This window comes from Ambystoma mexicanum, chromosome 8 (assembly GCF_040938575.1).
Source record: "Ambystoma mexicanum isolate Mex_15411 chromosome 8, UKY_AmexF1_1, whole genome shotgun sequence".
Taxonomy (NCBI): Eukaryota; Metazoa; Chordata; class Amphibia; order Caudata; family Ambystomatidae; genus Ambystoma; species Ambystoma mexicanum.
The window spans coordinates 425,732,097-425,748,522 of record NC_090929.1 but is presented as its reverse complement, the minus strand read 5'-3'; the positions used below and the strand labels follow the sequence as shown (position 1 = coordinate 425,748,522).

The window sequence follows — 16,426 nt, the reverse complement described above, 5'->3', positions numbered from 1 at the left end:
AGATGGTGTGGCTGTCAATGCTTTGGTTGTCAATGCAATGGCCGGATACCCAATGTTGTGCATAGAAAGACCCTTTAACTCACGGGAGGCCTCGAAGCTACCCCTAGCCCTCTTCTCTTGCTCATGGTTTATATAGCCCAGGGGCTCAGCATACCAACATCCGAAATAGTAGATTCCTGCATCATGTTTGGAGAGGGCGGATCCTTTTGAGCAACATTTTGCATTATTTACAAGATCCACTGCCTCATTCACAATAGTCTGAGCAGTAGTCTGAGTGGTGTTCCCAGAATCCCCCGCCTCAGTCACAGGCCTCAGTCACAGGCTTAAAGAATGCCGTAATTTTGCAGGCGGTCGCTTTAGCCCGTTTCTCACAGGATTGCATGTGCACCACAGCCTGCATAACCGCAGCAGACACAATTCTGATCCCTGAATGGCCCTCCCCAGGAGATGGCAGTAGGGTGAAGTTTAGAGCCATCTATCGGCATAAATGATGAGGAGTTTTGAAGCATTTTTGTTACAGGACTTAGAGAACTTATCCCTGCTGCAAAGATAATACATACAAGCGAAGCCAGCAAAGCACGCTCACCAGTCCGTAGCTCTTTGCCCCTGTTAGGATAGTGCAGGATAACACTCCTCAACAGCCTCACCTGCCGAACTGCAAAACTGAACTGTATCCACAAACCACACACACACACACCGCATGCTCTGTGCTGTGTTTGTGTTCTTTAGCTCTTCGTGGGGGCAGTTCCTCCACCTTTCCAAACAGCACTGAAAAAAGACTCCACTCTGCAGCAAGTCACAAAGCCTATCCTGGAAAACTGCACTGCATCCACACACACCATACACCACTTGCGCTGCACGCTGTGTGTGAGTTCTTAATCTTTTTGTGTAGGCAGATTCTCCGCCTTTCCAAACAGCACTGAAAAAAGACTCCAATCTGCAGCAAGTCACGTAGCTCTCCTGCAAAACTGCACTTTGTCCACACACACAAACCGCACCAAACATTTAATAAGAACCAAAGTGAAAACCCACCATCTTCGCAGGAAATGGGTGGTTAAACGATTTAAGCAGCATGGCAAAGTCTGTTACTAGCCCACACTCTGCACTGGCTAAACCAAGACCCACAAAGACTAACCCACATCTTTTTGGGAGCATCAAAAGTTAATGCTATGGAAACAGCTGTGGCGATACACAGAATCGCGAAAATCAAAGAACACATAGTAAACCAAAAAAATCAAGAGCTTGGATATGAGATGGTATAGGCGCTACTCAAATAACAAAATACAAACACAATGGAATAGAATATTTGCATGCAGAAACCTTCCAAAACTAATTTAAAGGGACCAGTTATCAAGTATTTGGCAATAGAGAATCTGAACAGAACCCAGAGACGATCACATAAAACTACAGTCTATATCAGCTCCACTGATTGGCAATCACAGAGCATACCTGAAATTTAGGCTGCTTAAGTTGTAGACCTAAGTCATAGTAACTTCAGACTTGGCTGACTCCTTGCTTGCCTCCCTTCCCAATCTCCCTCTCCAGGGAGTTCTGCCTTCCATCAGCCATATTGACCAATGCCCTCAGACCACTCACCCCCACCACATCCCCCTCCCGAAGATAAGGCTCTTCACCCCTTCGTTCAGGTCCCTCAAAACACTTAACCACATATTAGAACGCAGATGTCGGACCGACCCATCTCCTCAGAATACAGCTGCTTACCCAAATCAGATCAAAGCATACAAGGCAAAAAAAGCCTTCTGCTGAAACAGAATCTGTAATATGCGCAACACCAGCAGGGAACTCCACAAGATCATCCAGAATTCAATGCCCCTCTCTGCACTTCCCCCACCTCTCCCAACTCCCAAGCACTCTGTGATGCCCTCTCAGAACACTCCTACAACCTTTCTGTGGAAAGAAACCATCAGCACTAAACTAGCAGCACTCCCGCCCGATCGCCTGCAGCCCCGTCCAACCCCACAAACCCTCCCACTGCCCATCCTATCTTCTCCTCCTTCTCTCCTATCTCTCAACCTGAATTCTGAAACTACTTGCTAGAAGCTGCCCGTTCAGATCCCTGGAAGATCAATGCCCTCCCACCCTCCTTAAACATATAATTTCCTCAACCTGTGCAGGAAGCATTCTGAGATCTATCATTTACTCTTCACTCACCTCAGGCATATTCTGAGCAGTTTTCAAGACATTGCACATCAAACCCCGGCTCAAGAACCCATCCCTTGACCCCCTTCTTGCGGACAGTTACAGACCTATCTCTAACAATTGCTTCATAGCCAAACCTATTGACAGAACGGCCTACTCCCAGCTTTGCATCTTCACCGAATCCAACCTCCTCCTCGACCCTAACCTCCTCCTCGACCCGCCCAATCTGGCTTCAGACCCCTTAAAGTTAAGATTAATTCAAAACCTTCCAGCCCTCACCTACTATGTTTTGCTGTAGTCACCCGAGTGGGACGGGAATGCCCAGATGTGGGTCCCGGGCCTGCTGGGCCTAGAGACCCAGGCTACTCCTCACTGATGAGGCCCAGCGAGGCCAAAACATATTTGGGGTGCTTTCGGAATCGTGCAGAAGGGATGTGACCTAGCAGTTCGGGCTGGCCTGCCCCTTTTGGGGTGGGATCTAGCTTGATTTGCACATGGTCTTTCCCCTTTTGTAATGGCTTGGCAGGCAAAGAATGATGGCCTGGAGGGATGCCCAGAGCAATGTCAGAGGTTAAGATTAATTCAAAATCTTCCACCCATCACCCTTATGTTTTGCTTCAGTCCCCCCGAGCGAGGCGTGTATGTCCAGACGTGGGTCCCGTCCTTGCTGGGCCTAAAGAACCAAGCTACTCCTCAATTATAAGGCACAACAAGGCCAAAACATGTTTGGAGGTGCTTGAGGTCTCATGCAGAAGGGAGGTGACCTAGCAGTTCGGGCTGGCCTGCCCTGTTTGGGGGTGGCATGAAGAAGCTTGCTTGCATATGGTCTTTCCCCTTGTGTAATTACTTGGCAGACAAAGAACGATGGTCTGGAGGGTTGACGAGAGCAATGCCAGAGGTTAAGATTAATTCAAAACCTTCTAGCCATCACCTCTTATGTTTTCCTTCAGACCACCTCAAGCAACTGAATCATCACTAGTCACCATCTGGAATGGCCTCAAAAGAACCACAGACTCAGAAGGCTGTTTCGCACTTATCCTTCTAGACCTCTTGCTGACCTTTGACACTATCGACCTCTGCATCCTCACAGACAGCTCCACTCGCTCGGCATTAGGCACACAGCATTAAGGTGGATTTCCTTCTTCCTCGGTTACTGATCACAAATCACCGCTGCTGCTCCCTTCTCCTTGACTCCCCGCCCTGTCACCAGCAGGGTACCACAGAGTGCCTCCCGAGCCCCCCTGCTCTTAACTATTCATAATCCAGCCCCTAATGAGCACTATACATTAAACATTGAACATCAAAATACCACCCTTCAAACATCACATAATTTCATAGCACAAAATGCATCACTTTAATTGTTTGGCACTCTGCATGGTATACTTGATAAAAAAGTTCTACCCTAATTGGACAGCGACACCTGAAACAGCTCGGTCTGTAGCATCCCACAGAGGCAAACCAATCATTTAGTGAGTGGAAATCAGCAAGGTCAAAACTTTGTTGCATTTCATTGAACACCACAATCCCTTCCCCATAATTGGCTCTTGTGGCTTCCTGCCCCCTGCACATGCTCACTCTGCAACTCCCATTTCGATACATGCGGCCCACTCTGGACGCAACCATCTTATTATCTTCTCACAATGAACAGTTCACTGACAAAAATGTGTCTAAAGGCGCTGCTTCTGGAAATTAATTTTTTCAATTTATTTATTTTCCCAAGGCACTTTTACCACTGGACTGAGTGCCTTCACTTTCAGTGGGGCGCTGTGTTCACATCCTATATCTTCATGTTGGCAATGCTACTGTCTGGGCCTTTCATCATGTAACACACTGTGTCCTTCACAACCATTATGTATTCATTCATCTATCGTCTGGGAAGGTACCTGCTGTCTTGAATCTCATTTCAGGCCCCTGAGAACTTTCTCCCTCACAACACTTGGCTGAACGCTGTTCTACATCCCTTTACACTCTGATCTTGATTCGTTGGAGCCTTCTGCCCAACAGCAGAAATAAAATTCAATTAAATGTCCAATTCTCAGAAATGCAGCCTACGACACTAAATGGCAAAATATGCCACCTTTAACAACCTCTTGCTCATTACAACAACTAACAACTATACTTAATAAAGCTCCATCTACATATTCAAAATAAATCCAAGGTACATAACCTTATATAATGATATAAGTGTGGTGAGAAGAATAAAAAAATAATATTTTGCTGCATGTGTGTTTTACTGTGCCGCAGACAGCGTGAAAACTCGCTAAAAGTGTGGCGAAACTACGTCTAACTTAAATACAATGTCACACCACAAAAAGCATGTGATCACTGCATCACTACCATGGGCCTAATCCCTTGCTAAAAGAGCTTTCTTAACTTATACTTGCATACACATTGAGGACATTGGACTTACATATTTACAGCAATCATGACTATAGTCTTCTCCTGCCTAGACTACGCTAACTCCCTCTAACTGGGTGCCCTGCATATCAACTCAGAAAGCTCCAACAGGTCCAAAACACTGCAGCTAGGCTCCTCATAGCCCTCGACCACAGGGAGCACATCACACCTGCCCTCTATGTCCGCCACTGGCTCACTGTCGAGCGACGGTCCATTTTCGAAGCCATGTGCATCACCCACCGTGCCCTGCACACGATGGGCCTAGACTACCTTCAACACAAGCTCACCACTTACCAACCCACTAGAAACTTGCAATCAGGCCTTGCTCTCCTCCTTGTCAACCATCCTTTCAAATCAACAGGAATAGGAGGACCCTGCTTCTCTGTCCAAGCTCCCACAATCTGGAATGCAATTCCCCTTAGCATTTGCCAATTAGAGGATCACCTGGAAGGGTCTCAGGTTCCCCCCGAAACCTGACGAACCCATTCCGTACTTCAGGTTATTTAACGCCCTGTCAGACTGGGCGAGGCAGAAATGGAACCTCTCATAGAATGTTCTGAGCGACAGAGAGAATAAACTCCAGTAGACATCAGGACCGAGTCCATGCCACATCTACGAAACCAAGAAACCAACCAGGACAAACAGATATGTATCCCACTCCATGCTGATGGAAGATAGCCGGAGGCACAGCCAGCCACCCACACACATCTGCTATCATACACTATTTGAAGGCACATTGCACAACACTTCTGCCATTAGAATGCGGGGAATCATACAAAAATGTCGACCTGAGAATTGCGAGGGCCGAAAATGCTGACTTTCTTTTTTAACACCCCCTTTACACCACATATATATGTGGGAGGTAATGGGATATTATAGAAAAATGAGGGGTGGTGGGGGGTCAATTACATGTGGTCGCAGTGATCCGAATGCAGCTATGTCCAATGACAAAAATTCAGTCTAGCTGGCCACATAATCAGTGTCTACGCATATTCTCCCGACAACCTCACAGCAACCATCCACAAGCCAGCTCAACATGGGTCCCCAAGCAGGGACTTGATCACCCCTACCCTACCTATGTAGTGGCCAAAATGTACACACACATTCTAAACTCCTCTGACGCATCTCCCATACCTTGTAATCCGGTCTCCCTAGGCCTTTCACCTACAACGCTTTGAGGCCATAACAATTGGAAAAGACGCTATATAAATGACAAATTAGATTACATTCCATAACCCTGTCTATTGGAAACCTGTGGGAACATCCAAAGTAGGCTAATATCAGAAATACCTTCTAACAACTAGAAAGGGCATCCAGGAAATGTATCTACGTGGTTACTACTGGAAAATAAGACCAACCTAAAACACACCCAAACCAGAGTGTACATTTCTAGTTTATATATAACGAGCCATTCCTGGCGTAAACTATGCCATTCTAGCATATCTTAAAGGTCAATATCGGTTTGGAATTCATAGGGTCACTTCTGTCCCCCTTCTTAAATATCAGAATTACCACTGATCGCTTCCAGGAAGGTGGCGTAAGTCCCTGCGACTTATTAATGGTCACCACTGGTCACTTCCAGGAAGGGGGCGTAGGTCCCTGTGACTTATTAATGGTCATTGAAAAGGCTAAACATGTAGGTAACTGTCTTTTGAATTTAAAAGGCATATTTACATCAGAAGGAATGAGAGGTGAGTGTGGTATAAGATCAGTATCTAAGTTCCATCGATTACTCTATGGTGTGTCATTGTAGACGCGTAATTGTCAACCTTGTTCCATTGCAAAGTTCAGTGATGGCATAAGATTGCGTAGTAGCGTAATTACAGCACCTACTTTCAGTTTTAGCTCATGACGCATTCGTCCTACAGCATTTCACTCTTTAGACACTGAAACGTTGAGCCAGTAATGAACTGTTCATTGAAACTGGAACTGCCGTGCCCTGTGTGAAGAGAAGATGGGGTGGAAAGGAGTAACTTGAAATTATTCTGAATGTTTGTGATGGTGCAAGGTGAAGGTGACCGCGTAGAACTGTGCTCATTCTGTTTGTTAAAATGATAGCTGTTATTGAATTGAAAGGGCACACAGAGGTGTACTTTGCCATTTGGACAGCAGAGGGAAACCTAACACTGATAAATTGCATCAGCTGCGTACGTAAACATACCTAAGCATTGTGCATTGTATATATATATATATATATATATATATATATATAGCAAAAAACATGGAAAGGTGCACACTCCAGTTCCCTGCATAACCTACCAGGCCACCAGAAGCCCTTGCAGCAGATTATCATCACCTGCACTTGCGGTGAGCTCCAAGTTAAGACAGCCTCCCTGATGACGTGTATTGGCACAGAAACCAGTCGGAGGAGAACACCAGTGGCCTGGAAGGTTATGCAGGGAACTCGAGTGCGCACCTTTCCATGTTTTGGCCATATATATATATGTATATATATATATATGTATATATATATAAAAGGCGTTTTGATGACACAACATTCCTTATCAGCTGAGATATCTTCCACTGGTTTATGTATGTTTAAGATCAGAAATACCTTCCCATGATCTAAGTTCCAGCAAGAGTGTTTTGCATTTACCCCGAAATACAGGAGTTCCAGAACAGGTGGTATTCATTTGCTAAAAATGATCCCAGAATCTATAACAGCCTATCCACACACATTCATAGGATCATATGTCTTGCAATGTTTAGGGTTGCTATCAAATAATATCTCTTTGCCTCATCTAACTGCAAACTAGCTGCATCATTTTGGTGTATTGCATACCATTTGACCATTATACAAATACCAGAGGAATACAAATGTGGGACATATAGTCACTGTGAAAACAAGTCTGTTCGAGACTCAGATCTGAGAGCAAGCAAAACACATATATCCAAGAAATTATTTGCCTTTTTACAAGTTTTGAAACCTCTAAGTCTGCACTCTCAGATGCTTTGCTCTCCCGTCACTGGCCTCCCAATCTGCCTGCTTTCACCGCTTTTAGCTCTCAGTCTGCCTTTCTTAGTCACTCCTCTCCCTTTGTCTTCAGCTATCAGTCTGCCTGCTCCCCCTCATACTTTGCGACCTAGTGTATCTCCTCTCTCCTACGACCTGCAGTAAGTATGCTCCCCTCTCACAAACATTGGCCTCAATCCGTCTGTACACCCCTCATAGAGCATTTTCTCCTTCTTTAATGACAGCGTGGAGGCCACTGTCTTAGAATAGCGGCCACTCAAAGGAAAGTGACCTGTTTGAGGGGCATTCATACTGTGCCAAGGGAGACAGTTCTGCTCCAGAGGATTCTGGTCTGATCCAGAAGAGGCTGGTCTTCTCTAGAAGAGTCTGTTCTGCTCCAAAGGAGGATGCTATGCTCTGTAAAAGGCTGCTATGTTAAAGAGACAGCTTTGCTGGTAAAGAGGTGGCTTCTCTACAACAGACGAGCCCTTTATGCTCAGGTGAACGCTGGGCTTCTCCGCAGGAGGTTGATATGCTCCAGCTAAGCCAGAGGAGATGCTCTCCTTCAGAAGGAACTGCTTCTAAAAGAGGGAGTGCTATTCAAAAGGAGGCTTCTTTGCAACAGAGGAGTGTGCTTTATTCGGGCTGTGGTGTGTTTTGTTGAACAGGGGGCTTGTCTTTAGGGAAGGCCAGTTAGTTTATGAGGATGCTGCTCTGCTCAAGAAGAGACCACTTCAGTCTAGGGTATGCTGCTCTACAAGAGAGAAAGCTGTTCTTACCTTGTGCTGCATAGAAAGCTTCGAAACCAATTACTCTTTTCTCGTTGGAGTAATCGGATCGGAAGATGATAGTCATAGCGTTGTCAATAGAGTAATAGCGCTGATTCCCAGGTGCCTCCTCCGTGTCAGTACTCTGTCTCCCACAGAGCGTGGCCACATCCTTCCCCTTTGAAATGATCTAAAGGAAACAATCAACTGGTGAGCACAATGCCCCTTGGCACAGACAGAGACAGTACCATTCTTGAACACAACCGTCATTACTGCTTCAACCGGGCACAGCCCTAAGCATCTTACTGCCTCGCCTTACCACATCACACAGACACAGACAATGTCCTTAATCCCAACCCCCATGGGCCCCTTGCCACTGCTTGTTGGCCAAGCAACATCCCAAACCAATATCCTACACACCATCAGGATTTCACCATTTAGTTCCCAAATTGCTGCTACCTTCCATCCATGTGTCATGTATGAACAGCAACCAATACACCCAACCATCAGTAATAAAAGCTTGCCATTCCCTTGAGTCCAGGGACCAATGCCCTCCCAAGGCTCTGAGGGGGAACAGCTCTTCCATACGGGCCTCTTTCACTAGGTTCATGGTCAAAGTCCCCAGATTTTGGCACTGCATAAAGCAGAGCTACAGAGCGAACCTTCGCTGCCAGCAAAGTGTTCTATGCCAAAGCAAATGTAACCTAACAGAGTTACAGTAATCCTGGACAAATGCAGCACATGAACATGATTTTAAGCCGGAAAGTGCTATGAAAATGGGTAGCTAAATTACCATGACTATCCCTCCTTGTTCCGGTAAAATACTTACTAGAACAGGCCTTATTTTGTCTGGAGGGAGCTGACAGTCAACTAGTCTAGAAACTTTCACACAAAATGTGCCCTAGTGAAGTAAACCAAAGAGAGTACAGGAAACAGTAATCAAAGGACGATTTCTGATTCAAATGTACAGAAAGTCAACGAGGGAGAGTAATCAGGTGATGGACCTAATAGCAGACTATAGGGCGGTTGTTTTGCAGCAAAACCAGCAGACACCAACAGAGAAGAAAGACTGCACAGATAATTCTGTTCTACCCAGCTAAGAATAGCCAACTCATTACTGGGATTGTAATAGCTGACACATTTTCTGAGGGCTTGTGAAGCTTTTTCATCCAGTTGGTCAACCTCAGTAAAGCAAAGTGTAGTCATGTCACAGAGGACTGAGTGGCCATGTTAATTGTGCTTAGCAGAGATGAAGAGTGTTCACTGGGTCATCGGAAGAGGCTTTCAGAGGTCCATGTCTTGCTGCTTACCTGCAAGCATTAGATAGTGTCTGTAGGGACCCCTGGTGGTGTAGCAGGCCTTCCATATGGGTCTCTTTCACTAGGTTCATGAACAAACCCAAACAGGCTTGTGGCAGATGTTCACTCTCTTCATGATGCCTGCCCCCGTTTAAACAAGGTAGGAACATTCATTAACAGGCTGTGATTTGTTAGGTGGGATATCCCAGTTTGCAGTCTTCCTGATACTGAAACATGCATGTAAAATAAAGTAGTACTACAACTTTCCAGAGAACAGGAGCAGCCTTGATGAGTATAGTAGTCGCAAGAGAGAGAGAGTTGCCGCATCTGCTTTTGGAGAACAGAACACTGCATAAACAGTACAAAAACGGGGATGAGATTGGAATCTGCCAGGAACCCGAGGAAAGCTCTGGATATGGTTTTAAGATGAAAGGGCTCCTTGCTGTTGGCAGCATGTGCTTCCCTCTGGGGCATGTTTGGGTGCTGTGATTCTTCTGCCCCAGAGTGCCAATCGGTGTGTGCATGATTCAATGAAGGACTGAGGTGAGTAGAAAAGGGGGATGCATTTCATCGAGAGATGGAAATGTTCTAAGAGACTTTTGCCAACGAGACACCTTTGAGTATAGATCCACGGAGAGGGTCTAATAGAAGGCAATCAGGAACTTCTTAAAGAAAGCTGGAAGGATAACTAGAACACATTAAAAAGAGAGAGATCTGACTTGAGACATGAGTCAAACCAAAGAACGGCATTGGACCAACTGCCCTTGGACCAACCCCAACAGTGCTGCACAGTGGGGCGTTACAAACTATTAATCAGAGTGTAGAGCAAAAGAACCAGTATGGTGGCCACAAAACCTCAAGAACCCACACTGCCACCCGGTGATAGGCCTGACTATAAAGTGTCTGGCACACCGCAGTTTCAACAGCTTCTGACCCTCATGTTCAACAGCCTGACCCCTCAGTGTCCTTGGATATCAACTGCCTTTCACCCCATACACCCAGGTACCAGGGGCGTACCACTGCTTTGCCCGGACTTACCAGCAGCCACCCTTCCCAGTCTAGTAAGGGTTTAGAAGCCTATTATCTCCTCATGCCACGGTACTATTAGCTGTCTATGCCCTCCTATTCAGCAGCCCCTCATCCTTGCTTGGTTAGGTACCAGCAGCTTCTGACCCACTCATCTTCAGCAACCACCCAGAACACTATGCCTGGACACCAGCAGCCACCCCTTATATGCAGCAACCTCCTAGCCCCATATCTTAGGCAGCAGATATCTCACCTTGACGTAGTCATATTCGCACAGATAGGACAGCTCAAGGTCGAAGTGGGTAAAGTAAAGTTGGATGATATAGCCCTGAGGCACAGTCAGGTTCCAGATCCTCTGGTCATTATTAGGATAGGAGTTGGGAAAACCTGGTGAGGTGATCCTGCCAAACATCACATCTGGAGCTGTCGAACCTCCCGTAAAACAGGCTATAACCACGATGAGACACAGGCCCAGCCTATTGCAGAAAGGGAAGAAAGGGGAGACATGATACAATGGCTATAAATAGACACATATAGGGTCTTGTGAAGAATGAGTAAGAGACATGATACAATGGAGGAGGCATAGGCAGAGCCAACCAGAGACCTCAATGTAAAGGGGGCACATCCAACGATCAGCATTAGTAGACAGAAGTAGTTCCTAGGTAGATGTAAGAGGAGAGGGGATGGGATGGAAAGGCCATGAAGAGTTATAAAAGTGAAGACAAGGTATGATGGGGGAGTCAGGTGGGGCCTAGCGCAAAGAGGGAACTGGGTATGTGATTTGGCCAAACTCATGCCACACAAGTGAGGCCTGGGACAGAGAGATAATTGGAGATTTATAACTCCAACTGACATACAACTGTGGCCATGGAGATCCACCGTTGGGTCATAGGGAAGAGTATTGTCTTTTGTGGGTTAGGGACGTGGGTGGTGCAGAACATAACAGAGTAATGCACTGGTCTAGATGCCTCTGTTTACTGAGGGTAGAGATCTGGATTGTCAACATGCATTTTGTGAGAATGGTTCCCTACTGCAGAAGGGGGATTTAAATGGTGCTATGCATTAGTTTGGTTTGATTAGATCACAAGGGTGAGTGGTTGGGGTGGATTTGGTGCATTGGTTTGGGGTTGGTTATGCAACGTGGATGAGGTTCAAAGATGGGGTCTTACATTAGTGTGGGTCTGGTTATGTACTCTGGGTGAGCTTGAAGGATGATTATGGGTGATAGGCATAGGAGGGGCCATGCATTGGTTGGGTATCATTGTGATGATATATCTCAGCTATTTCTTTAGTTAGTTTACGGCATGAGTGACAGGAGTGGCACAAGGATGGATCCATGCATTAATGCAGGATTGTTATTTCTCCAGCATTGGATCTTTCATAGATTCAGATGCTTGAATATTCCCCGTCGTCAGACTGGGAATCCTCGGTGATAAATTAAATAATAATAATAATAATAATAATAATTTTTTAAAAAAAAAAAAAAAATATATATATATATATATATATATATATATATATATATAAATATACACACTGCCACCTAGCAGTGCATGTACATAGCCCATTATAGCCTATGAGCCACTTCATTGTGTAGTCCCTCCACCTCACTTTGGTCCTTTATGGCCCCAGCCAATGAGGTGGCAGGGCTTAAGCTCCACCCCCGGCAGCCATCTTCAGATTTTTCACCGCAGTCTATCAGACACAGGGAATCCTCAAGCTCTCTGAGCTTTTCCAAATTCTTTCTACTTTTGTGTGGAATATATTTGTAAAATATATTCCATCTTGTTCCCCTTCCTAGGGGCTTTCTTTCCAATTAACCTTGGTGGCAAAACTTGTTGTTTTCCTCTCAAAATCGTCAACTGAACTTCTCTTCAGAAATGGAGGCACCTCAGGCTGTCAGGAAGCCTTCCCTGTTCAGGGACTGCACGAGGTGCAAGAAGAAATTGGTTTACTACAAGGACCCCCACGAGCATTGCATTTATTGTCTGTACCCACATGACATTAAAAAATGCGAGATTTGTAAAACTTTTTCCACCAAGACCCTTCATGACAGGCATAGAAGACTCCTTTCATACCTGGAATCCAGGGATCAATCTTCGGACGAAGAGTCTGTCAGAACAGCTCCTGTCCAATCCAGCACTCCATCTGAGAGGCAAACTTCAAAGAGAAGGGCCTCTTCAGTGGAAAGGAGTTCCTCTCCCAAATCCAAAAAGAGGAAGCTGGAGTTGATACCCTTTCTGCCTCCAGTTGACCTTTCAAGCCAGAAAAAGTCAGCAAAATCTACCTCCAGAGGTAAGGAGGAGTTTGCAAAAAAGGGGGGGGCAGTCGTCGGCGGGTAAACCGCCCACGAATGAAGGTAAAGGTAAAGGCCCGTCATCGGCCATACCGTCGACGAAACCAGCATCGACGACGACGACGCTTAAGACATCGTCGACAGTTAGATCATCGTCATCGGACATGTCGACCACGAAGCAATCGTCGACGAGCAAGAAACACCACTCGTCCACGAAGCATTCATCCATGACGCAGTCGTCCATGGAGCACACTCCACATTTGTCAACGAAGCCCTCGTCGACGGGAAAATGTCAGTCGTCGACGACAAATCCCTCGTCGACTGGAAAATGTCAGTCGTCGACGATGAATCCCTCGTCGACTGGAAAATCTCAGTCGTCGACGGGAAAATCTCAGTCGACAATGAAGCTCTCGTCGACGGGAAAATCTCAGTCGTCGACGGGAAAATCTCAGTCGTCGGCGAAGCCCTCGTCGACAGGAAAATCTCAGTCGTCGACGAAAATAACACCATCCATAACTCCTTCAGAGGCACCGCAAATTTCGGCAGTTACAGAGGAATTACTGCCTCTTACTCTTGAAGCTCCTGTCATTACAAGCAATATCATTGAGAAGAATACTGTAACTGAACCTCTGGTGCAGCAATTTTCACCTTTGGGGCACATGGCAGAACTTCTGGATATAATTCTTCAGGAAGAATTCTCTGATGCAGAAGTGGTGGAAGAGTCCATCGGTCCCTTACCAAAACAATACAGCCCTCCTTGGCACCCGTCCACGGGAGAATCCGAATATCCTCATGACCCGGTGCTCATGTTATCCGTGCAGAGGATTGTAGAAGAATTTTACAAACGGCAAAGGGAGAAGCAAGTTCCGATTAATCCCATTCCTAGAGAGCCATCCCCGATTCCAGGCACATCGGGTTGCTCTCCTTACAGGAGTAGACCGCAAAAACGGATGAGATCCCCTGCTCGAAGACCGAGGAGCAGCACCCACAGTGCTTCACCTACAAGGGTCCCGTCACCACAGTCATCGCACAGACCGCGATCTCCGGACGTAGATCCCACCATGGTACCGTCCACCATCTCGGTATCAGACTGGCAGGAGGATCCTTTTGGTGAATTTTCGGAACCAGAAGAAGGAGAAATAACTCAGGAGCCAGACGCACACAGTGATTGGGATGACTACGTCGTCGAGAAGCCCAGGAGGAGAGACTCGCCGGGCAAGGCCTCACCACCGGATGATCTCGTTTCTTTCCACACCATAATAGGTAAAGCCGCAGAACTGTTTAAAATTCAGGTTTCTTCGGAGGAAAGGCAATCAGTGCTCTATGAGCACAGGGACAAACGAAGGAGGACAGTGACCACAATTCCCCTCCTCGATACCATCTGGGATTCCGGATCCAAGATCCTATCTACGCCCTTATCGACTCCGGCGTTGGTGTCCAGGCCAGAAAAGAAATATAAAGCTCCGGATTCGGCACCGCTTTGTTTAAGGGGTCATACGAAACCGGACTCAGTTATTACAGTGGCGGCCAGAAAGAAACTCGCCAACCCCTCCTCACCCTTGTCGGCACCACCGGATAAGGACGGACGCAAATTGGAAGCCATGGGCAGGAAAGTTTCATCTTCTGCATCACTTACAATCAGAGCGGGTAATGCACTGGCCATGACCGCACGATTCGATCGCGAGCTTTGGCTCCGCATGTCTAACTTGGCGAAACAATTACCACCGGAGCTCCAGGAGGAGGCAAAATCCATTATCGCGGATGGTGAAGCAACATCGGATCACATGATCGACGCGGCAGTTGATGTGGCAGAATCAGGCTTCAGGCAAATGGCGCACGGTACAGTGCTCAGAAGGCAGGCCTGGATGAAGGCTACTAACTTTAGACCTGAAGTTCAGGCGCAGATTCTGGACATGCCATTTGACGGTCAAGATCTTTTTGGGAAAAAGATAGACGACCATTTGAAAGCAATCAAGACAGACACTGACACAGCCAGAGCCATCAGTTCTTTAAAGGACAAAAGTAAGGACCATCGGTCTTTTCGTCCCTTTAGAGGTTCATCTTCCAAATTCAGGGGATACAGTCGTTCCTCCTCCTATGGTCAGAAAGCACAAGGCGGCACGTACCAAGGCAATAAATATCAGTCATCCAACAGATACGCCCATAGAGGCAGACGTGGCTCCGCCCAAGGGAAGTCGCAAGGCAAGCAGAACTGACGATCAATCTCCCCCCCCCTTTGCCACGCCCCGGTGGGGGGAAGGGTGAGCCAGTTTTTCCAGCGCTGGCGGTCAATTACATCGGACAAATGGGTGTTACAGGTGATCCGAAAGGGTCACACCTTAGAATTTCTGGACCAACCTCCTTCCCTGCCTCCAACATCTCGCAGAGTGCATATGCTAAAACAGGTCATGTCCGAAGTGCAAAAACTGCTCCAGAAGGCAGCAGTAGAACCAGTTCCTTATTCTCAGAGGGGAAAAGGTTTTTACTCCCGATTCTTCCTCGTCAGAAAGAAAAACGGTCAATGGAGACCCATCTTGGACCTGAGGGCGCTCAACAAGTTCATCAAGCGCATAACTTTCAAGATGGTGGCTCTACAAGGGGTGCTACCTTGGTTAAACAAGCACGACTTCTTGGCCACTTTAGACTTGGAGGATGCTTATTTCCACATCCCGATCCATCCAGCACACAGGCAGTTCCTCAGGTTCACAGTGGGAGGGCTCCACTTTCAGTTTCAAGTGCTTCAGTTCGGCCTAAAATCGGCGCCAAGAGTTTTCACGAAATGCCTGGCACCGGTAGCGGCAAGTCTCAGGAGAGCAGGAACGAACGTTTTTCCATACCTGGACGATTGGCTGATAAAGGCAAGTTCAGCTGCAAAGGCTCGTTCGGCAGTGTCAAGGATGGTCAACCTCCTAAAAGAGTTAGGTTTCTCCATCAACCAGACGAAGTCCTGCCTCGTCCCCAGCAAGGTAGCTCTCTTCCTGGGAGCCGAGCTAGACTCCAGCATTCCCAGAGTGAGACCATCCACAGAGAGAATAGCAGCGATTCTACGCTTAACTTCGAACTTCCTACAGAAAGAGACAACATCTGTGCGCTCTTACAAATCCCTATTGGGCATGATGTCATCATGCATATTCCTCATACCGAACTGCAGGCTTTGCATGAGGCCGGTTCAGGAAGCTCTGGACCACCAATGGAAACAAGCTTTCGGATGCTGGGAAGACATTGTCCAGATTCCATCGACGTTGCACAAGGCCCTTCGATGGTGGAACGCTCCGAGGAATCTTCTACAGGGAATGCCGTTTCAAGCACCGACATCGACCCTCCTGCTGCGGACGGACGCTTCCTTATCAGGCTGGGGCGCTCATCTTGCGGACCTCCAAACCAAGGGATCTTGGTCGGCACAAGAGTCCCAACTCCACATCAACGTGTTGGAGCTCAGGGCCGTAAGGTTGGCGCTGAAAGCCTTCCTACCGGTTATAGCTGGTCAAGTTCTTACAGTCCAGACAGACAACACAACCTCCATGCACTA

General features: G+C 46.9%; 1 protein-coding gene across 2 annotated transcripts in view; it reads right to left on the bottom strand.

Annotated features, from left to right (window-relative positions):
- The window catches only part of MASP2 (MBL associated serine protease 2), a 345,387-nt gene that overhangs the window by 307,842 nt on the left and 21,119 nt on the right, over positions 1–16,426 (bottom strand). For both annotated transcript variants that reach the window (XM_069609941.1, XM_069609942.1), the window contains exons 2-3: positions 10,855–11,077; positions 8,290–8,467 (exon numbers count right to left, since the gene is read on the bottom strand). In XM_069609941.1, coding sequence (XP_069466042.1) covers positions 8,290–8,467; positions 10,855–11,077 — 401 coding nt within the window. The remainder of the gene's footprint in view (positions 1–8,289; positions 8,468–10,854; positions 11,078–16,426) is intronic.